General features: G+C 32.8%; 1 protein-coding gene across 1 annotated transcript in view; it reads right to left on the reverse strand.

The window, feature by feature from the left end:
• LOC132938988 (protein prickle-like) overlaps window positions 1-24527 on the reverse strand; it is an 83869-nt gene extending 59342 nt beyond the window's left edge. Inside the window, 1 exon segment of the mRNA XM_061005972.1 lies at window positions 21666-24527. Coding sequence (XP_060861955.1) covers window positions 21666-22015 — 350 coding nt within the window. The 5' untranslated portion in view covers window positions 22016-24527.
• Window positions 24528-26364: the final 1837 nt, after the last annotated feature.

Below are 26364 nucleotides of genomic sequence, written 5' to 3' on the forward strand. Positions count from 1 at the left end.
ACATAATATACACAATATGTATAGGCCTATAAATACGCGTATACTTTATGTATATCCGTATTATAGGTGCAATATATAGGTGTATGTATGTAAATATATGACCACGTATACCAGCAATATACCGCTATTATATATATATATATACACAACACCGTTGGCAGACTGGACAACTGGTTTTTATATAGAATAGCTGCGGTACCTATATATATATATATATACAATATAATATAATTTAATATCATATTATATATAGTGTATATACTGTATATATACACCATGCACGATATAAATACATATATGAGTATGGGTAGTAGGTGTAAATTGCCGAGGTTAACCAAACTCGCGCAAAATACGAGTGTGTATGTGTGTGTGTGTGTGTGTGTGTGTGTGCGTGTGTGTGTGTGTGTGTGTATGTTCGCGCGCGCGTGCGTTTTCTTTATCCTCGTCCTAAAAAACCTACACACATTGTTAACTGTCATGTCGAAGGTGTAAAACGAGAGGAAAATATCGGTTCGTCATCCACATGCAGCTTGTTGTGTACAACAACTTTCAAAAGGCCACGGCGATTCACGTGCGAATATACTTACATATTATTGGTACACGCATATAAGAATATAACACTGCATATATTATGCATAGTATATATATATGCGCAGAGAAATCTGGGATCAGAAAGTATATATATATATATATATATATATATATTGGTATTCTCACAGGGCGAAGTCGCAGAAGCCAATAATACATACCTATAATACCTATTGATTTTAGACGATACGTTATAATATATAATATATACCAATATATATGTATATAATATATAGTATTGAGGACGCATATATATCTGTCTGGCTGTGTACATATACTTATGTATATATAGGTAGGTCGCAGCCCGGTATCTAAGTTCACGGTGGTTTTAAAATAATAAAAAATAAATAAACTCGCGAGAACATAATATAATCGTAACGCAATACCGGTGTACGTACCTACCTGATTACCGCAGTAATTAGCATAATGATTATATTAATTTTTCATTATTCATGAGCAGTGCGGAGCATAGTGAAAAAAAGTTGCCTGTGAGTAAAATATCGCGCTAGACGTTTCCCGGAAATAATAAATTTAATTACGGCAAAATGTTATATGTTACAATAAAATAATATAATATTTTATAGATCCGCTCAAAGTTCGGTAGGTAGTATAATATGTACAAAATCGGTATACCACCTGCTGCAGCACGCGGGCGAAACCGACCTTTCGTGTAAGCTCATATTATCATTACCAACGCGTCGAGTCTGATTGCAACGCGTTTCTGCTGCAGTTTCTTGAATCGATTAACCATATAAAATATTCGTATTTTACGATCGCATAATATAATATGTTAAACAAACACCCCTCCTAACCCCTCCCCGTGACCGCGACACACGCATGCATATAATTATTATTATAATATAACGCACGCCAAAAGAAATGTACATATATATATATATATTTTATATTATATCCGCGGCGTATGGCATATTATATCCGTTTAAAATCGAATTCCCGTCGAACTAATGGACTTTGTGTATAAAAGAAGAAAAAAAAATCATGACTAATGATTGTCCAGTCATCCTGTATATAGCCACCGCGGGGGCTTTCTTGGACGTGCGCCATTGTGATCCCGGCCGGATAATCTCGGTAGCAGACTGACATCCGAAAAAAAAAATCCGAGGTTTGATAAGCATTCTGTTCGTAAAAGGGGCAGTATATATATGTAAGTCATATATATACATATACATATACATATATATGTGTGTGTATAAGCGCGGGGACGACGACTGCGATGACGTGGCGGTGCAGGGGTGGGCGAGGAGGACGAGATTGATTGATTGAACTTATATTCCTCGCGGGCTCCTATAACGCGCCGAACTTCATGACACGTTATTGGATCTCAATTTGGGAAGGTACCTACCTATATATATTATATATAGGCACATAGTATATACCTACCTAACGCAAACGTCGTACAGGTACATAAAAAAAAATACCTAAGAGAAGATTCCATATCTTATTCTACGTACGTCTATTGCGGACCAAATATATATATATATATATATTATGTATATAAGTATATGAGTAGTGTTCTAGACAAAATTTTATCATACTATAATCACCCGACTATAGATTGAGTAGGTATAAATATATGTATTTAGTGGTGCTTCGAGACAATCGAAGTCGTAGGTGATTTGTGTGTTGTAAAATACAACGATGACGACGACAGGGAATATTCAAATAAGAACAAAATAATATCGAATTATTTATTAACGAAAATATTTCTTTTAGATTAATCGTGCGTATGTGGAGTTATTATAAAGACATCATATACTACCATCGAGTTTGGAGATAGTTAATAATAAATAATCATAATATAATATAACAATAGATATTAACATAGATAATAATAATATATTAATATGTCAAATTATATTGTGTTAGTTTTACTGAATAGTTTTGGTTTGATAAAAAAAAATAAGACTGCCGGACAATGAATACTGTGAGATATCAAATTATGAGAAACGTAAGCTAATATCTTTCTTGATTTTTTTTTTTTAATCATATGAATAGTATGCTTAGTACTTTTTATTTCGAAATCGATTAGTTTCCGTAAAATCGTATTCGATCATAATATTATCTTCTGTGTGTAGACCTAGTATATGTAGTATGGTTTAATAATGGTTATTTCTTTTTTATAAATTATATTTTAAATCAATACAATCTCAGTATACCTTATATAGTCTATAGAATAAATGCATTTGTGGAACTTGAGAAGTGTAGGTACAATACGTTTGAGATATTGATTGAAAACTCCGGAAAAACGTATTTTTTTTTATTTAACAGTAGATAAAATCTTTTCTCTGTTAACGTTTGTTCAACTTCAAAAATTACTTAAAGATAAAAAAATAAGAACGATACTTAATACTTTATATATCTTTCTTAATATTGTAAATGTGCCTAGCTATATAAAAAAAAAGTAAGGGTAACAAGATTTTTTTCATTTTATCTTAATAAGGAAATAATTGTATCTCGTCATTAAGTCACTTAAAAATGTTTTTTTTTTTTTTTTTTAATGGTATTCTCTACTGCTGATAACGTTATTACTTATTATATAATATAGGTACCATTACTTCTACATCATGGTTCTATTATTTTTCTAAACGCGGTTTGGATAAAAATTTAATGTTACCTTTACACACGCCGCCATATATTATAACAAAATGAATTTTATTAACAATAGTAATAACAATCCGTTTTTGAAAAAAAGAATCTCATAAGCCGTCATATTATTATTATTATTGTTGTATATTGGTCAAAAGTCAAACTCTGATTGGTCATATTATATTATAATATACCGTTATTGGTAATAATACAATAATGGTCAATCGATAATAATTTTACAGACTAGAAATCTCGCTTTTGGACGTGGGCCCCCGCCCCCCTTCCCCATCAGCCCAACAAGCGTGGCTCGCAAACATATTATAACGAGTGTAGTAGGTACCCAACTGCAGGCTTATGAATTCCGGAAAAAATGACCACAGAGGCACGTATCGTATGCTCACGTATTATTATTATTATTATTATTATATTGTGTATGGTGTGAATATACCAATAACCATAATTACGCGTCGTTGTATGGTGAAGTTGTATATTATTGTGTTCCGAACGCAAATACCTGAGTATATACTATTTTGTCGGTCAGTTAATTTATGTGTAAAATTGCTTGTACATACTTCGAGGATACGAAAAATATGTGTAAGGTGCTCATAATGTGTGCGCAAACACGCTGTATAATGCGCTGGAAGGATCGGTCTTATGTTTTCTATACAAAAATCGAAAAAAAAAAGAAAATAAATATTCTGCAAGTGGCTGATTCGGTGTGGTTAGTTACAACAGATGAGTTTACACTATTTTTTTTTCCTTCGAATTATTGGTACAAATTCGTACGTATGTACCTATATACATTTATGTATAAATAATGTGTTGTTGTTTTTTTTTATTTATATAAAACTTATAAAGTTATTCTGACCGTGGGCTGTCGAAACAATCACGATTTTATGTATAATTTTATTTATAACAACCGGTTTTGTAAATTAATATACCGCCAATGTTTCCATTTCAAATATTTGACAACAAGGTGAAAATTATCAAAAATGATGCATCAACAAAGAACATTTTTACATTCCGTTAATTGTTCGTGTTTACATTAAAATTGATACCGGTAGTCGTTGTATGTATCACGTATTATTATTTTGCCGTTTGATTAAAAGAAAGAAAAACATTTTATTCAATTAATCATCCAAACGCCAGTATTAATAGCTATAGAGGAAAAAAGTTTACAGTTAATTTTTACACAAGTATAATCAATCTTAGATTCGATTAATGTCCGATATAGACATATATAGTAATTAGGTTAAGAATTAAAAACTACTTATATATATAGAGGTACCTTACGTATACATTATTTTCGGTTTTTCTTTTAACCATTATCGGACAAACGAAACTTAAAAACTTAATATTATTATGTATGTGTGTGTGTGTGTGTAGTACCGTACTTATACTGTGTGTCACGGATAATTAACGAACAACATAAAATATTAATACGTGTTAATGGACATTTATAATACTAGTGGTAGTCTATCACAAGTTGCTACTACTATCATAGTTTCCATTATTGTTTACAGTTTTTTAACGTCAAAACGGATGCGATTAAAAACTTGACTTTCTCGTCTATGGACTACTGTCCAGTTTCAATATTATTATATAACAGTCGATAGACACGCGTTTAAAAGCTATACAGAATTATTTTATTGTCGATGGACCTGAGTTAATTTTGTATTTAATTATTATTATTAGAGATGACCACACATCATATAATAATATATTTTAACGTAATGCACTCGATTTTTAGTCGAGTTTTAATCTTCAAATTGGCTACCTACCTACCTATACCTGTATACTATAAATGGGAGTATAACTTTAAAAATATATATAAACATTAAAACAGGTTTACAGAACCTAAATTGCGGATCACGTGAAAACAATAAAATTACCAAAACTGACCGAGAAAACGGTGAGTGCGATTCGTTATAAAAAAAAAATCACTCGGCATACTACGGCGCGACCTGTTGTAATCACGGACGAAATGAGGTGGAACTCTGCCCACCCACCCACAGCGTAATTATTACCATTGCGCGAAATGCCACTAAAATATATAGACATAAATAATGTATGCCCGTTCAGCGTGTCTCTACGGCGTACCAATTACTTGACAAATTGTTTTAAGTCTAGCTGATATGCAGATTTCAGCGCCCGCTCCCGCAGTAGCAATCTGACAGATAATTTTTTGACGAGACGTCGTATTATATTCTAAGCATAATTATAGCAAACGCCGTTTAGCCAGCTGGGCGTAAACAGTTTAACCATGATTCGTAAACTCTGATCCGTCGTCTGGCTTACGACAGTTATGCGTATACGATATAGGTGACAATATATAATGGTAAAATCCCTGCAAAATTTGCTTAAGGCGCTACGGTTTTATAATAGCTGCTGGAGTCGGTCCGCCGCGCCGTCTTATGTTTTACCCCTCCTAAAAATATAGAGATGCAAATACTTCGAATTCCTACAACCATATATGAATTTATTTATTTAATAATATATAATAATATGTAGTACGCAGCAGTGTTATAATGTCAATGCCGCACGCAGCTTCTTTATAGAGAACGATCCGTTTTTAATGCCTCGCACAATCTCTGATCAAATTCTATCGGTTTCGCATATAAGCGCGTATATTCGATATCGGATATATATACATATATATATATATATATATTATATGTGTGTGTGTGTGTGTGCGTGATGCGAGTATATAGTATATAATGTAATATAATAGTGTGTGTGTCGTCGTCGTCGAAGCAGTCTAGACAAATTGCGCGACCGGCCGTCGAACGGTCGCGACTATATTAATAAAATATTGTACACACACACACACCATACGCATTATTATATATAGGTATCTATCGTCCTATCGCGGAACGGCCAAATCCGTTGCACGCGTCAATGGTGTATATATATTATAATATGTATATTGTATATTATACTCTCTAACGACCAGACGACCGGGGTCGAGAAGATCATTAATAATTCATGGACGCTGCAACGAAGGGGCATATGTGCACACGCATATAATACATCAACAAAAAAAAGAAAAATCTCTCTGTGCACATATAACACTGCTATAGGTACTGCTGCAGTTGTGCGTATGCGAAATGGTGTTATAATGCAAATTACCTCGGAGGAATCGCTGTGAACGAATATATATGTGTCTACATGACGGGAGTATACATCTCTCCCCCCTCTATCTTACCATCACCCCCCCTCTCGCTCTCTCTCACTCTCTCCCTTACCCACCCAATCTGCAGTATGAATACACAATAATAATAATATTATAATTATTATTATGAAACACGAGAACGTCGTACCTATATTATATATCCGCGGGAAAGACAACCGTCGAGAATGTGGCGGACCAGCACCAGCTCCTGTGACACGCCTTGCAGCAGCAGTTGACCATAGGTATATATAATATTATATAAATGTTATAGTGTGGATTTTTTTCATATAAAAATACTGTTGTAGAGCAACAACGTATCGTACACACACACACACACACACATGCATATCCACATACGTATTACGGGGCCCGGCTACGTTTTTGAGACTGTTGAAGTAATTATACGGAAGAAAAAACTCTTTTAAACACGGTTATTACCATATACACCGATTAGAGTTCCATGTAATAAATAATATGTATATATATATATATTAATAAATACCTATATTATAGCTCGGCCCGGCTGACCGTCTATTTGATAACGGTGATTTTCACTCAATAACCATTTGCCCTGGTCGAAGAATTAACATTTTTTAACTATTTGGATAATGGAAATGAAAATAAACTCCTCGAAGGATTACACTGCAGTTGTTGTACTGTCTCGCGATGATATATAATATTTATACGCATTACTACTGCGCGTACCTACCTACCGTTTGTGTACATTTATTGTAACTGTAAACAGAATTCGAGGAGAAAACAGCAAGCAATAAATCCAACGCGTTTTTTGATTAGTTTTTTTTTCAGAATAATGTTCTAGTCGAAACCACGGTCCACGATGATGTATTATATAATATACGCGCTTGACTTCGATATTTGAGCTTTTGCCGTGAATTTCTATTAATATATTAACATTTTAATGTTATTCTGCGCGTTCAAAGTGACAAAGTCCCCGAGAATGTCGTGACCAAAGTTATATACATTATGTAATATGTAACTCGCAGCACGTCAAAAGGGTACCGTTTTCACAAATTCTCAAAGCTAACAACACACGAAGCAATTTTTATAAATAACACAGAAGCACACCGCACGTAGAGCGTATACGCGCAGATATATATTTTATACATATACATATATCCCGTGTTTTATTTTTTATGTTCAGCCACAGGTGAACTCCATTTAAAAACACCTGTTGCATACGTAGTGGCTTAATGTGACGGTTAAATTATTTTCAACGTCCGAAAGCAAAATTCATAAAATTACGTGTATTTTCTATTACATAATACATATTAGGTACCTACACACAGTACACACACAATGCAATGCAAATACCTATCTATAATAACTATTATAATATACAACTGGGGGGGACGAGGTGGCCGAGCGGTCTAACGCGACGGATTCGGCACAGCCGGTCCGAGTTCGATCCTCGACCACTGGGCGGCATTTTTCTCCGTGCAAGTCACGGTGTCCGGAGAACAAGTGCCGCCATCCCCCCCACCCCGGGGCACGGCAGAAACCTACGGGTGCCCCATTAGAAATTCTGCCAAACACAACACACACGTGTACCAACCTATCCAACCTACCAACCTACCAACCTACCCAATATAAAACCTACAGTGCCCTCCCCACACCCAATGGCCTATGTTGCCGCGGGTTACCCAATAAAAAAAAAAAAAAAAAAAAAAAAAAAAAAAAAAAAAAAAAAAAATATACAACTATATGCGATTGTCAAAATATATTGTATTAGGTATAGTGATATACAATAATATTATGCTTGCCACATTTTGTAAGATCTAGATACATACAATTAAATTATAATACTTCGTGTGTACGATTTAATCGTGATTTCGGAATTAAAAACGACAAAAAAATATAATACCACGAATATCATGTTTTTTGTCGTTTATTTTATTTTTCACGTATTTCAGCGCATATTTTATCATTTAATGAATTCGTACATCACTTTTTTTTTTTACCTAACCTTCTTATTATATTATATTATTATAGTCTCGGACCGCCAGAGTAGCGTGCTTCGATATTATATTTCGCGCTATGCACAATAATAATAATAATAATAATAATAATAATATGTCCTTCTCGACTGCAGCGGGAATAATATTGTGTATTATATTATTGAAATATACGTGTGTAAATGTGTAATAGTGTTGTATTATACGTCTGCACGGGAGTTAATCTTCGTTTGACGGCCATATCAAATTACACGCGAGAAATTATATAATGTACAGACGACGTCTACAAAGAATACCTATCTGTTGTTATTTTTGCCGCGGATTCACGAAACACGGTAACACGGTTCGAACCGCGGTCGAATCGCGCACGGACCTCGATCCCCCCCGATGGCACACCGGCGGCGGAGGATTCCATCTGTCAGCGCCGGAGCAGTGCCGTCACGGTTCGTTCATGGCGGATAAAATTAAAAGATAATAATCGGTGTGTATCGGTGTTGTTTTCCTCGGCTCGCACGTACATCAGTCGCAGCACACGTAATACCCGGCCGGTATCATTCAAAAGAAAAAAAAAATGTATATATATATAAGAAAGAGAGAGGTACCGAATAATAATAATAATAATGTATCGTACTATAATAACATCAACAATAATAATTGTGTATCGCGCGTACATACAGAGAGTATTTTATTATGTGAGAACGACGACTTACGACTTCGACGGCGACGACTATACGACGAATGTAACAACACTTGCGGTCAGAAGGGGAACACAATCTCACGTACCTATATAGCGACGGCCTACCACTACTACTACTACTACTAAATAAAAAAAAAATGATAATAACATGAAAAAATATAATGTACCAGTATAATTTAATATACCTCCGACGACGTGGACCAAATTCATGGCTGTACAGTGTACACTGACTACGCGTGATACACGGGCACGCGTTCTTGCGGCTTCGGAAGTCACGTACCCTGTGCGGCGATGGCGGACGACGACGAAGGTGACACGCGGATCATTGTCACGTGAACCCGGCGGCGGCGGCGGCGGCGGAGGTCCATTATTATTATTATTGTTAATATACGCGTGTGTATTATGTTTTCCGATTCGGTTATAAAGCTCTGCAGATGATTGTGTCGTTATTATAATATCGAGTGGCGATTGAATATTACGAGGCGTATACGCGACGAGTGACAGGCATAATAAATATAAACGTCGAGTTTACTGCAGCTCTGATATTATAATATTATTATAATATATCGGTCCCAGTCGCGGTGTTTTAATAATCTATATGTGATATTATACATAAATCGTTTGTATACCTCTACTTCATGCAGCATATAATATTATACCGTACAATATTTGCTTGCAGGTTTTCAAATCTCTTCACGCGAATTTGTTGTTTAGAACTTTTCACAATAATACAATAGTATTATATAGACACTGGTATTTCAGTATTTGCATCTGTATTGATTTTGAACCCAGGACTTTAGGATTTGTAAAAATATGTATACAACACAAATACGTATTATAATAATATGAACTTTAATTAAAAAAATTAACCTATTGTAGAGTTTGTCTGATACAATATTTCAGTGAACTAATTTATGTACATAATAAAGTATGATATTAATGAGCAATTTTGTGCATTATTTAAAAGGTTTTGTGTTCAGTGAAGTTTGACGACAGCAGTAAAATAAGACTTAATTGACAAGATCTCGCTATAATATAATATATATTATAATATGTATAGTCTCTCTCTCTCGATTTTTCAGTCACAATACTTGAAGCACACTTTACGGTGTTTACCTTTACCGCGTCTGGTTGTATGTATGGCACTCGTCAGTCACCACTTTTATACGTTCAAACAAACGTGCGTTTATAGTCTTTTGACGAGTTTGGATCTTTCTTTTGTTTACTTCACGACATCGTCATGATGCGATAGTGCAAACGAAGACTTCCATAGCTAATTAGATTGTTCCAAGAGCATTGGCGATAAAAACCGAAGCTCAACAACCGTTAAAACGGCCTGTCGTGTTGCGTAAAGTAAGTTAAATACCGCATTACGATCACAATCTGAAACGCTGTTAGATAGGTTTTTAATCATCATTTATACAATAGACTTATAGATGTATCTATTTTCGCTAACATAATTATTACGATACACGTGAAAGATACAACCTATATTATTCGATTCGCCAACGGTACATTATGTTCGATTAAAGAATAAAGAACCTTAGTATAATATAATATATTCAATCATAACCACAGAGTCTGTGGTTGGCACAGACTGCTGCAAGTGTTTTGACGACGATCATAAAAAGTAATTGTAACTCGTATACTAGAATCATTCACATGAACGTATATACTATAGCATATTGCCATATTGTACTCATTATACCTACCTACTGAATATTATTCATAATAAAGGTAATGGCCATTCAAATTGATTTGTATGTGTTTACTTTCACGTCATTTTTCTACCGGTGTTAACTATATTATGTTTATTGATTATGATTTCTTCAACGACTATACATTATATTATATGTAAATTGAATTCAGGATTTAGAAAATAAAACTGACACGCCTCAAAAAAAAATCATATTTTCTTAAAAGTTAAAACGTTTTAGTATTATTGAATTAATATTATTTATACATATTTCGTGCAACGATCAGCTAAGTCGTCCAAGTCAAATTATTATTGATGTATACGTCATATAGGTACATTATTAAAAACATTCTATTGAAAGTAAAATATATTATACTGGTTGGTACAGCGAAAAGTTGAAAATGTTGAAGTATTATTTTGCGCTACTTCGAAAGATACTTTATAAAAATCTTTAGCATTACCACATACTGTATTTGTGGTATACTAATATGTTATATGGTGTATTTTTTTTCTGGAATTCTAAATAACGGTATCTATAGTACGCTATAGATTAAAAAATAATTGATATATAAACTTTAACCAGTTAAATAACAATTAAACCGATTAAACGTCTGTATTACAATTAAACTATACTTATCAATTAGATATTAGAGTTTATAAAATACCAATCGATAACCGAACAAAATTTTATCGTACGGGTTTCATACAATGTAGGTACGCTAAACGTTGGTGTCTCTGTACAATTTTAAATGAAATAAAAAAAATCGATTGAAGGAAATATATTGTCACCACTGCGCCGGTATTTCTGCAGGTTAATTAGGGTTCTAATAATTTATTAAAACTGCGCATTTTAACACAAATTACACAATAAAGTGGACAATTTAATAGTCAAATGTTCATTGTGTATTAGTAAATCGTATTCAATAATTTATATTTATTTCTTATTAGTTGGGTGTATTATATGCCGACGATGAGTATGCAAATGGTTATCTGCAAATGGGAATCTTAATATATTTTTTTCTTTTTACTTTCCGAGATGTTATCGTTCGTTAGTGTTGTCTGTGTCTCCACGCACTCTGTGTAACAACACATCAAAAACCTGGTGGCCACCGCTGTGAACCGGTTGTCGAATGTGGTAAAAGTACTATTTCTTGTGAATTTTAATTTACACGTCACGCGTGCGCGGGAAATTCAACGATAAGTCAGTGAAATTAGAAATAAATGAGCAAAAGAGGGTATTTAATTTTGATTTATACTGGTGGTAATCGTAAACGTGGAATCGTGAAAATTCTATTGATGAAAAAAAACAAAGAAAAAAATCGATATTATTGTTCAGTCACGGTTCGGTTGGTTTAAGGGTTAATTGACCGGTTAACAGCTTAAACGAAGTGGTATGGTGAAACTCGTGAAAGACAATTAAAATTTTTTTTAAAAATAATTTTATATAATATTATGTTTGATCAAATATTTTGTTAATAGGTATATAGATACCGTCATAACATACGTCAGTGCAACTAAACAAAATGTAAGTTTTTTATAATAAAACAATGAGTTCTATTGACACTGGATTACAAACCAACAAAATAATGTTATCAGTAGTTTAATGACAAAAATAAAAAACGCGAAGTATAAAAAACTGCTCTAAAAGTAAGTTGTGATATAATTTTATAACTAAGTATTTGAACTATAGATATCTATAATTTATGTTAAAATAGTCTGCTAAATATTTAACTTAGCTTGGCGAAGTTAAAACCCTTGATTGGTAACACACTACCTATTTACCTATTTAAATGATAGTAGACTTTATTATAATGTACTCATAAATAGGTACTCAATAAAATGTAAATTTATTAAAATAACACAATGAGATATATAATATATATTGGACACTGCATTACAAACCAACAGCAGTAGGTAGTTTAATGTACCTATTTTTTTTTGTTCTGATGTACACATACACCAGTCATCCACGTACCAAAACACTGACATCGGTTGTCAAAGTATTTTGAAGGCATTTTATTTTCTAGACCCTAAAAGGCGTGCAGTGTTCGCTCTACGATTTTGCTAGAGTTTTTCGACCTTTATTATTTCAGAAACAATATTAGTATTATAGTTATTCGCTGCACCGACTTCGACGGGTTATTTTTTTTCTCACAATTTCCCGGAGGATATCGACCCAGTAACCGTGAATGATAACCGGTACCTAGGTAATAAATGACTTTATGGGAAAAATTTATTACCACTGTTTGTATAATTGACAGCCTGCAAATTGACATGCACGGGATTCCTGTGCGATGACTTATTATTGGCAGGACGTCAGGTTCATACGGCGAGCGTATGTGTGTGCGTGTGTGTTCTGAGGAAGGAGACCGAAAGAATGGACAAATAATACGGATGATAGGTATAATATGGCTACGTTAATAACAGGTATGTGTGCGGCTAATTTTTTAACGGTGAAAAAATGTACAAAGGAAAAACAATCACTGAAGGTTCTCATGGCGTATTATTTTTATTTTTTATTTTTATAGAATTAAAATTAGAATTCTAAAGTCTCGTAGGTACCGACACAATATTAATATATTAAGCACACGCTCCAATAGTGTACCTGCTACCTATACCCACTGTTTAGTAAATCCCAAATTACAGAAATTATATAATATTTGTTTTAAGTTTCTTATAGGTAGAAATTATTTTACTCGACGAGTGCACGAGACCGAAACTTCATACTATATAGACAACTCAATTTGCCTTCGAAACAAGAACGAAAACTGTATTTACATAATAAAACTCGGCATGCCGAAATAAAGTGCAAAAATGCTATTTGTATCTCATTCTTAATTTATCAAAATTAGTATAATAGGTACCTATATATCATTATACAGTTTAATTTTCATCATAAAATGTCTTGCATTATATATAATAATATATTCCTATGAGACAAAAATGTATTTTTGTTCGAATTAAAAAAGCTTTGTGGTAAAGTAAAAAAAGAAAAATTATTTATTAAAAAATACTTATATAGGTACTATTATAGCTTGGAATTAAAAATGCATAGGATAATTATTTTTGTGGCTTTAAACAATAAATGGTATATTATTCGTTTAACAAATTTGATATAAAATAACTATTACCTGTAGTTATGACACAATTACACGCAAACACTGTTAAATAAGAGTTACCTATGTACATTATGTCGATTCGTAAAATATTGGATAAGGGAAAAATTAACTTGTGGTGCGAAAGTGATGGAAGGTAAAAACCTGATGTGATCCAATAATAAGGAGGGTAAGGCTTGTTGACGTTAATAAAACCATGTTGTGCGTATACACACCCACGGGTTGGGCAATGCACTTCAATCGTCGAGGTCGTTACCGAACTGGAGTTTAGGGTGGATTTTTTTTAACGTGGTTTCGCAAGACGTGAAATTTCGTAAAGAGCTCTCGATGCGATATTGAAGCGATTAAACCGAAACGGGTATTATGTGCACACCGAGGGGTGAAGGATAAAAAGGATCAAGGCGGCTCAGGAATGGAAAAAAAAAGTAGAAGATTTCATCATCATCGAGTAACAGCTAGATGCTGCAGAGGAGGGATGAACGCCATTGAAGTTTTCCTCGTCCCTGGCGCGCAACCTTTTGCGATACAACTTTTTCTTCTTTTTAAGTGCCCCTTTGCGTACAATACACTTATACTGGTATGTATATCATATAATATATTCAGAAAATCGAACATATTTTCTATGCGTCTATAATATAATATTATAGCATTAGCGTGTTTATTCGACTGGAGACGAGATAATATTTTAATTATTTTGATAAACATTAAACAGTAGCCAACTTATGATTAATATAAGACGAAAATGTAAAATGTAATAATTGAAAACCTTGTTTAGATAAAATATGTTTATGTACAAAGTATTGAAATACGAGTTTTGATATATTAATTTGTCACTGTTGCCCGTTCCCAAAACAGATTATAAATGTGTCCTTTATTGGCACCGATACAATATTTTGATAGCATAGTGACATACATAACTAAATTTTGAACGATCATTTTTGTAAACGGAATTCCAATTATTATACTTTTATATTTTAATTAAAATACTATTTTTACTGGGTTTTTAGCACACGCATCAGTGCATTTTATTGTATTATTTATTTTAATATCAAATTGAAATTATATGTTATAAGTATTAAATATTTTAATGATTTAAAATAACTTTTAATACCTACCTTCGAAATTAATATAAACCAGCTAAGACTATAAATAATGAGATTTTATTCAACACCATTTATTTATAATCTACCATTTTATACAGAAATTAATATACTGATTTGTTTTAATTATTTGTGATTATTCATTCAAAAACTACATTATATTAATTTACTTTCTAAATAATGATTAAATATTAAGCGAACGTCAATCGCGGGAATACAAACAGTGTTACAAATTTACATAAAATAATTTAATGACTAACTTTACTACTGTAAATATCGTAACTATAATTTTATAAAATCGGTTTTACATTATTTTATTGTCCGAATACGCGATAATACAATAAGTTATCATATAGCTAGTTGAGGTAAGTATGACGATTGAAAATGATTTAAAATGTAAATATTTTAAGTCTGATTTTAAATTACTTTTTATGTATTTAATACACCTATAATACTATAATATGTAAAACGATTAATAGTTGGTTTAAAATTCGATTTTTTTATATTATTACAATTCGATCTAATTTTATCATGTACATTTTGGTGTTCAACAAAACTCGATTATCTTTATTATTATAATAATAAAAATATAAATTCATAATATGAAAGTTTTTATAACGTTATTTAAATATTGAAAATGAATTATTCCAATCTATTATTTAAAAAAAAAACTTTTTTTTCTGTAAGTATAGAAAATTGGGTGGTTCTTGAGTAAACATGCATGCATATCAGCATGCCGATAGAAAGCTAATTTATACTGCAGAGTTTCGTTAAATTAACTTTCGGGAAAACATGCAAATTCCAATTGCCATTTTTTTTTCGTTATTGCCAGGGTTAATGTGTTGATGTCTATAACATATTTAATTTTCATCACTGAATATAGCGTATAACGAATTGAAAACCTTTTTTAGTCAAACAATTGAGTGTATCGTTTCGGTGCGATCGCAAGGGTTTCGAAATAGCGTTTCGTTCAAATTGAGCCCGATAGTAACAACGTTTAGAGTGGGATTTCTTTCCTTTACCCCTCACCACCACTCCACAAACCGTACTAAAGGTATACGGTATAGTGTAGTTTACACCGCGGCGGGTCACAGCAGTGCGGTTTTGGTTCAGGTTTATAACGTGTAAATGGACCATTCGTGTACCGGCATTATTGTACAATGTGCCGGTAAATTTACAAGAAAATCGGAATTCCCACTGACATTCCGACGCTTAATCGGCCTATACCGGGCTTATGCGTAACGGATTTGGAAACCAACAATTGGCATGGGTGGATGGTCACAGGGTTTATTGCGGTCGGTACATTAGGACACTTGAGTCCATTCACACAGAGGATAGTATCAACAATATTCGAAACTTTCAACAAATCGACGCGGATTTAAAAGACGGTATTTAAAAGAAAAAGTAAATATTTATAGTTTTTATACATATTATTACAGTGTAAGTGGTATTGTTTAGATATACTAATAATAAGATTTATACCTATTCGACAACTGTTAATACAATAATACTATTATATAATATTTAAAATATATTGTTTTTTTTAATCAATATATATTATCATAAAAATTACTAAATAATAAAAGTCTTTATATTGGGTTTTTTCAAATATTTTATGTCTCTAATAAAATATGTATTAAATAAGTTACTTCGTAAACATTTTAAAACGTTGAAGTCTACAAGGAATTTAAGCTTGTAAGTTATAAATATAATAACTTTGCCCTAAAAAAAACCTTCCAAGTTCCATTTGGATTGTCCTGGACGTTTCTTGAACTCAAAAAAGCCTAATCTGGGAAATGGAGCGTGAAACACATTGGGTAAAATATTATGTACAAAAATTGTTGAAATTAAAGTTCAATTGCCTTTTTTTTGCATATTTTTTTCACCACTGCCGTATTGCTTAATCGGTTGGCAAAACGATTATACGAAAATCATAATACCCGTTGGCGGCTTATTTGACAGTATTTATAGCGCATAAAACGATTATCCGTTATATCCCCATTATTCTCTACAAGTTGGTTCACAAAATTCATGACGCTAAATCGATCCGACGAGTGCAGCTCTCTCCCTCTGTATGACATAGGTACCTACACATAATAATAATATAAACTAGAAATATAACAGATATTGGAAACTTCCACGAATTTTATGGATCGTTAATTATCCGGGGTCGTAAATTTCTGATGAACAAGTTTAATAAAAACAAATCGAAACGCTTTGGCTTTCAATAAGTGGCAATATATAATATATCTATATGTATAGCTGTAAACATTTTTAAAATTTTTTATTTATTTACGTATATCACAAATTTATTACCTATTTATAATGACGATTATATGAATAGTATGTCCTATATAGGACATAATAAAGAAAACCTATTTCTAGCAATTTAGTTGTTTCTGGAATATGTTTTCGAATCAACATTTATAATATATATTTACATTTTAAATGAAGAAAAAATGGTAAATCGCATATCTAGATCGTTGTATACGTTATGTTGTATAATGTGTCTGGCTAGGAAAATATTAAGCATTAATGGGATGGAATTCCGCTGAATTTCTATTATATATACAAAATACAAATGAGTATTAAACATATTTTTTAACGTTGCAGTTCTGACGACTATAAAATACATTTTATTATTTAAGGATTTTGAACCGAAACTTACCAATCATATTGTTTCTCGATTGTTTCCCATTACAATATTGTATACAATGTCTTAAATTCGAATTATAACTTTATAACGTTTATTAACTTCATAGTAAAAAGCGTATTTGACTGTACGCGTACTACCGACACTATTTAGGTTAAGTACACTATCTATCAAAATATTTCATACCACGAACGTGACCTTACAACATTTTTACAAGTTTACATATATTATTAAATATAAGATGTATCTCATATGTTTGAGATATTTTTATTTTTTTGAACATTTTAAAGAGCCATATATTTTAAAGATACCATCTGAATCTCGTTTTTTACATTTTCGTTCACACCGTTTGAGTAACCCATCGCATTCTACATTATTATTTTTTTTTGCGACACAACATTTTTATCTGTCAGAAGACAAAAATAATTTTTCATCTTTTTAGAACTTTTCACATATTTGTGTATCAATCAACAAATGTAACTTTTTAATAAATAATAATATGCATATAACGCTATATTTCAATTTCTTGCTAATCAGTACCTACTTACTCTAATTGTTACTTATTATTATTTATTTGCAATATAAAATAATTAAGTATTAATATGTATTCTGAGTATAGTATATAGATTTCTTTATTTCAAAATAATTTCTTTTTATAATTAACATTCCAAGTTAAAATTCCATTTGAAATATAATCAATTTAGATGACAACTTCATTATAGAACATTTATTTTCAATTATTTTTCACAAAATTTAAAGTAATTGAGCTCGGCATAAGTAAGATAACGCTAAATAAGTGTTATAATACAAATTAGTATCATCGTGAACTTATACACTTTTATTTAAATTATTATTATGATCATAGTTATTAACTATTCTTCACGTTATAATGCCATACTCGATAAGTTTTACCATTTTAAATTAAAATATTGAAATAATAATTCAATATTTTAATTTAAAATTTATTTAATATTTATACATATTATTTTTTTATTTTTATTTAAAGGATAAGGCTTCAACAGCAAATGTTATTAGCCTGGGAAAGTTATATATTATTATTGCCTTACATAATATTACTTCGACGAACTTATTAATCATATCTTTTTAGTTGTGTTTTAATAATGACGGAATAAAACGAACCTTTTATTGTATGTAAGTTTTTTTTAAAAGCAAATTAATATTTTATAACGTAGGGTTTTGGTTAAGATATAAATGTAGAAATAATTATTTGATTAATATTTGACATTAAAATACCACGGATTAATTTTTTTTTTCAAAAGAGCAGTATTGACATACGATTATAACAGATCTTTTTTTGGATCAAATATTAAAAGTATGATTATATATTATTTTGATCACTTATTTTTCTTAAAAAAAACATTACCTAAGTAAATGTTCACTTATAATTATTTAAAGCTTTGTTTTATTTTCAGTAAATTACAATATGTAATCCTAATGATTTTTATAAAAACCACTTAGCTTAGTACACAATTTATTAGACATAATAATATATAGGTCGTCATCCATATAAATCAAAATTATTTAAGGGGATTCGATACCGTGATTTTCTGTTTTTGTCTAACACACGTGCGACATAGTATTTTAGACGTGTTTTTTGCCAAACATTCCAATTGATCTATTAAAGCGATAAGAATTCTGAAAACAGATTTGAATTCGTCGTCAAGTCTTCTTGAAATCGACTTTCCCATATTTTTTATATTATCCCCCAAATTACAGAAAACGTCATATTAAAAAAGAGTATTTAAACATTTTGTAATTCAATTTTTGAAGAAGCTAAAATCAAAAAATTAAAATTGTGGGAAAGTCGATTTCAAGTAGACTTGACGACGAATTCAAATCTGTTTTCAGAATTATCATTACTTCATTAGATCAATTGATATGTTTGGCAAAGAATCTGTCAAAAACCCTATGTCACGCGTGTGTTAGACAAAAACAGAAAATCACGGTATGGAATCCCCTTAAAATAAAATGAAATATTTTTTAGTGAATTTTATTAAAATAGATTTACCGATGATCCAATGAGGTACTCAACATTCAATATCTCTAAAAGATTATAGAAGAGTAATAAGAATAAAATGAGAAAAAGAAAATATTATATTTAAAAGAAAATATAAATGCCTCAAGCGGTCAAACAGGAAAACCGATAGACGGAAAAAGACCGTTTCAAATTTGAGACGTCATCACGAAGATTAGCCAACCAACTTATTGTGTATACTGTATACAGCCTCTGGACATTTAAACGAAAACATTTTTTTATTAAAAAAATAACTTTGTGCATTCTTCGGCCACATTGTGAGCATCAACTCACAATGAAACTGTTGATTAAATTTTCAAATATGAACTATAGCATATAATATACAATATTTTTTATTATGGTCTACGGATAAATCGAACGTGAATGATATTCTAAAAAAAATATATAAATACCTATCTAGGAACGTTTAAAAATATATTATTTTTTATTTTTTTATCAAATTCAGTTATTTTCGTGAGATTTATAAAAAACAATAAGGTTTTTATGGCGATCGGATAATCGCGTTCAACGTGGTGGCAAAATCGGAAACCTGCGTTTTGTTTATTTGCATCCGTAATCTATTCAGTAATACCGACGATACCTATTATAATACTTGTGTTTGATCGGACGGAGTAGGCGTATAATTATATATATAAATAAAAAAAAAACGATTAAGAATCGTCTGGTTGAATGTCGAACGTCAATAAAATACGCATTGAAATAATTAAAAAATATTACAAATATTTTTCGCCGGCAGTTAGGTAATAATATGATCAATAAAATAGTTACAACACGAAATCGAACGTATATTAATTAAAAATAAAAACAAAACCTTTTTTCTACGACTACCTGCAGATTTAGCTGTACGATTAGATATACACCAGGATGTAAGCATTTTACGCATTACACGCCTTATTATTTTTTTTTCATATTATAATAATTTACGGTTATTGTAAAACTTAATATTTATAAATTGTGTAGGTATATCATCAAGTAAGAAATAAATAAAAACAATTTTTTACGCACTAACTGGTGCATTTTATCAAATGCATTTTTAATTTTGAAAGAAAACAACCGAGTCTATATTACAGTGATTATTAGCTTTTCAATAACCGGTATTTGTAGGCGGTATTGAAAAATTCGCCAGGATGCAAAAACTGATTAAAAATATGAGATATGCACATATAATATAATATACCTGTGCAAAGAATTTTCTCGTGTTGAAAGTATGTTATCCGTAACCAATTAAGACAATTTCCTGTTTTCAAGTGTACATATCAGAATATTAAATTATTAGACTCGAGAGGAGTTATTATGATTGAATTTTTTTTTTATTTTACAACAATATTTTAAAACCGATTTGTTATTCTTCGTTAGGTAATTAAATATTACATCGGGACTTGCACGGAAATCGAGATCGAACGTGAACAAAATATAATATCTTAATAAGTGCGTCACATTGGCCCAAATCGCAGGGGTGCTTAGCACCCTTAGAACCCTACGTTTTCCACCCCGAATCCCGCGGTTGTCTTAAATAATAATGAAAAATCTTGGACACGTACAACAATGGGTCAAGATACACACCTATCGGACTTATAGTTTATCCATGCGCCGAAAGAGATATAGTCCTCAATAATGAATCCATTTTAAGTACAAATTCGGAAAACAAGCGAACTTCGTCTAGTATAATTGTATAATATTATAATTATTTGCGAATAAATACAAATAATTTGTTTTGCATAAAATGTTGCCCATAAGACTTGATTTAAATTTATAATTTATCTTATTAATATAGATATCAAATGTAACGGTTGTGTATTCTGTGAGTGTAATTGGCTAATCCGCTCATGGGTCTGATTCCTCAGTAAAATTTGTTGTTTGGCGCTTAAGGCACCTATGGGGAAATTTCCGCCTATTGTGCGTACAGTAGTCGAGTACAGCTCATACACACGTGTAGTGAAAAAGCTGACGGAATTATCGTAAACATTAATAATAATTATATTATATTATATTATAATATAGACTGACCTATCGATGGGCCGGGGCGGTGGTGGCACGAAAGACACGGTGGACATTTGCTGGAGTTCCATGACCGTGGCCCTGCCGCCGCCGCCGCCGCTACCGCCGTTGATGCCAAAGGCCGAAGCCGAAGAGGAATGCTTTTTCGTCGCTCCGTACAGCTGTCGGTAATACTTTTCTTGATCTCCGTACATCCAACACACTTTCCACCATTGGCGACACATCAACACGTTCGACGACGGCGTCTTGTTGGCGGACCCGGCGGCGGCGGTAACGGACGACGAAGACGACGCGACCGTCGCGGCGGCCGCGGTGGTGGTGGTGGTCATCGTCACTTCGCGGTAAACCGAGACGCCCATTCCGAAAAACGGAACCACCGGCGGCGCCGAAAATGCACCCGCGGTCGACGCGGCGGATCGGGAAATGAACGGAAAATATTTCACGGGCGACGGTCGCGATGGACAGGCTGGTGCACAAGGTACGACGGACGTGCGCGCGCGCGCACTATACACGCGCCAGAAAAACGGCGAAGACGAATCGACGGCGAGACAACCCGTTGCAGTGCTCTGCAGGCTACCGGTCGGTCTCGGACACTGGTCCGCCTCGCCGCCACCGAGCACGGTCGCCGTCGCGGCCGACGACGACGACGGTCGCCTCGCAGCCACCGCCGCGCCGCCCGCCTCATCGTCGGCAGGTCTCGAGCCGCACACGGTTCGCCGTCGGAGTGGTGTCGGTAGAGGGGTGGGGGGAACACCGGCGGCGACTCGGCCTGCGATCGTCGTATCCTTTTTCCTTACGACTACCTATGTGGTGAGTGTGTGTGTGTGTTGTTATACCGGGTGATCCATTTGACGCCGTAAGACACTGTTAATGTTTTTTGAAAATATATTATTTTGTTTTACATCATATTTTTGAAAAAACAACATTGAAAACAAAAAATATAGATATTATTACTATTTTCTGTGTATTTTTACTTTTGGTAACGTGCATTTTCGATTCCTTGTTCCAGAGCAGGATATTTTTTGATGCTCTTCCATACATAAGAATCGAATTTTCGACGAGTAATCTACGAGTTATAAGTATTTAAAGTTCAGATGAGCGGAGCGGAGTAGTTCCGGGAGGGGGGTACTCCGTAAAATACAGTTGGTCCACTACTCCGTTCATCTAAACTTTAAACACCTATAAATTGTAACCGATAAACAGTTTGTCCAAAATGTGATTTTTATAGATCAAACTATACCTACTCCATAATATAGTTTTCTTTTTCGAAGTATGAAATAAAATGAACAATGTATGCTATATTGTTATCGTTCAAATAAGTACCAAAAAACTTAAAGACGACGAAAATCCAACTTTTCCAAAAAAATTTATTTTTTAACGACTTAAATTTATTTAAACGAAATATTATCAAAAACGTTAGTGTTTTCTGAAATAATGAGTGCCTTGTGCTAAATGGATCACCCCGTATAATATAGGTTGTGTGGTTCGACGGCAGTAAAATTAGACGGTCCGTTTTATATACACGTGTAGGTATACCCGGGCGCGTGTGCGTGTGGGTCGCGTGTGTTATAATAACGTTATATTATATAAAGTGGTGGTGCGCGAGACTCCTCGGGGCTAAATGAGAGAATATTCAGGTATTTTTTTTTCTCTTTTTTTCTTTTTTTTTCTCTATTTTATTACGTTTTTTCATCCTTTTTACCAGCGACGACGGATTTTGTACAGCAACAACAACAACAACAACAACAACAACGACATATCTTGCAGTGCGTATATAATACACAAAAACCACGCGAACGCACTGCATCGCATAAGTGAACCCGCGAATATATTATAATATAGATGTTTGATTATTTATTTACTTACTTATATTATTATGATCAAATAATTTAATAAATTAGACAATCACAACAAATGTTCGTAAACATTAATATAGTATTATGATAACAAATCATGAATAACATTACCGAGTACGAAATTACACTACCTTTTTTAAGAGTGAAAATTTGCAGCTGAGATGAACGAATTTCAATTTTGAATTAACTTATGGTTTTATCATTATATTGCATGGAAAAACGATTTAAGAAATCGGAACAGTAAATATTCCGACGAAAAGTGTATACAGAAAGATTTTGATCGCAAGCGACATGCAAGGGAACCTGCACTGAAGTTTTGAAGTTCAGGACAGATACAAGCGGAGAGCACGAAGAATTCCGGTCCCTAGGTCGTTTAAGCGAGGGGAAAGAATTTTTGCTGAATGTTTTTTCTAGTGCACATCTAAGACTCGATCGGTATAGAGACCATAATATTATAGTATTATGATTGAGCCATATTCACAAATTGGACGTACCAAATAATTATATTTCATAAGTCATAACACGACAATAGGATCTGGGCAACAATATAACCGTGATGATACCGCTGCAGAGTGCAGGTACCTACCGCGTTTAATACTCGTGAATACCTCAAAAATATGCGATAGGTACACAATATAAGATCGTGTGTCGGGTTGCGAGGGTCGTGAGGTTACGCGACGCGGATCTCGGGGTGGCGTGTGTCGGGTTGCGAACGACTGACGGGGATGATGGTGGCGGAGGGTAGTTTTTTTTCTCTCCATACGATCAGTGGTTCTCAAAATAATACTCGTATATTTCATGCGGTTTAATATCATATTTTTTTATCGTTACACCGTACACGGCGTGGTGGACGATGACACCGCGTGTACCTATATATAATGACATCGCCCGGGCACGTTCCACGCGGAATTTCTCGGGCGAGACGTTCCGGCAATAATTCGACTATACGCGATAATATTATAACCACTACGACCGTCCGCCGTTCATAATTCGGCCAAATTAACCGACTCGGCGTAATTGGAATGCCGTCTTAACGAGTCGTAATGCCATTTCAATTACGGAGACGACGACGTGAGGTTCAGACGACGGCGGCCGTATTTTCACAATGGAGATTTTCGTCGGAGACGTGACAAATATCTTATTACGAGGACGATGTTCCGCCTAAAACGCGTCTGCCGCATTATAATAATATAATTTCGTGCGACGTAATTAACGTTTTCTACGGTGACATGCAGCACGGATTTACGACTGCGCAGTGGTGATAATAATTATTAAAATGGTTTTCTCGTTCTTACGCCATCAACGATATTTCGGATGTGTGTATTTTGCAATAGAAAGTATAATATAAACGAAAATATAATTTATTATTTCCCGATGGTTTCATATAATATAATATATTATATCATACAACATTAAAGTCATACGCCAATGCCGATGTAATATAACGATAGAACTGAAGAGTATGTGTTTAGACGCGACAATCAATCTCAGAAACTACAACTGGACCGATTTACAATAAAATGGTATACCTATAGCCATATATAGGTATCAACAATAGATCCCTTGAGACTCGTGCGATGTTTCTATTTCCAACCACTACAGGTTGCTATAGGATGGTCCACGCGTGAATTTCGTTTTCGAAAATCGAATATTTTATTGCATAAAATAATATATAGGTACAATATGTTGCCATTGGTCACAGAAATAAAACCGAAATCAAAAACAATTTATATATAGACACTAGCCGACCCGCCATGCGTTGCCATGGGATTTATTTTAAATATAGTTAAATAATATTAAATATATTATTAATTAATGTTATTCAAATGTACAATAAAAAGCACAATGTCCTTATGTTTGTAACTTTTATACTCAAAAACTAACCGACTGGTTTTGACGAAAGTTTCAGAGATTGTTCTTAGAGGTATCAGGAAAGTTAAGAGAGTAGTTTAAACTATGTTTGAAAATATACCAAGTGCTGTGTCGAATCCGCAAAGGTCGGATGCCCATCTCTGTCGAATTATTTCACAAAACGAGCTACACCGATGCTGAATTTCCCGTGAACTGTGGTACAGTACAATTGAGATACACTGACATAGTGCCATATTTATATTTGTTAATTTTTTCCCGGCCAAAGTCAGGTTAACAATATGATATGGTTATAATTATAAATATAATATGATTAGATGGCAAGTTTAGTAATAATTGATAATTTTAATCTTATAGATTTAAATTGTAAACAACTATTCAACTGCTCGATTTTGTATAATATAATATTACACTATAATTAATACCAATCGATTGTGTGCTATCTTCATTGATTATCAGAATATCTTAAACTAAAATATGTTTAAAATGATCGATTACAAAATATAATCGTTGTTTATTGTTGGCACCTCTATAACTTTTATTTGGTCTAACCTAAGTAGATCAACGTAATTAAATAACAGAAACCATTAAAGGTTTTCTTATTATACTAATTTTATATTTTATTTCTAAGATTAAATTCGCTCAGCAAAAATATTATTTAAATTTTGAATTTAGAAAAAAACTTACAATATGCACAACGAAAATGTAATGCGATTTTAACGATTGCTGTTTAATTAACAATTAATTATTTCAAAGCAAAAACTTAAAAATAGTAAAAACGAGAAAATCAGTAAAAATGTCTGCTAGATTAAACTTTTTACGTATTTAATTAAAATATAATATCTTGAAATTATGTTCATGACAAGTGCAAATTTTGAACATATTTTACTTATTTTATTATGCATAGTAACTACCAACTACTTTAATATTATAATAAGAAGCATGGTAAAAGTGAAACGTATACAAAAATATTTTTAAGTTTT

The sequence above is a fragment of the Metopolophium dirhodum genome, chromosome 2 (genome assembly GCF_019925205.1).
Source record: "Metopolophium dirhodum isolate CAU chromosome 2, ASM1992520v1, whole genome shotgun sequence".
NCBI lineage: Eukaryota > Metazoa > Arthropoda > Insecta > Hemiptera > Aphididae > Metopolophium > Metopolophium dirhodum.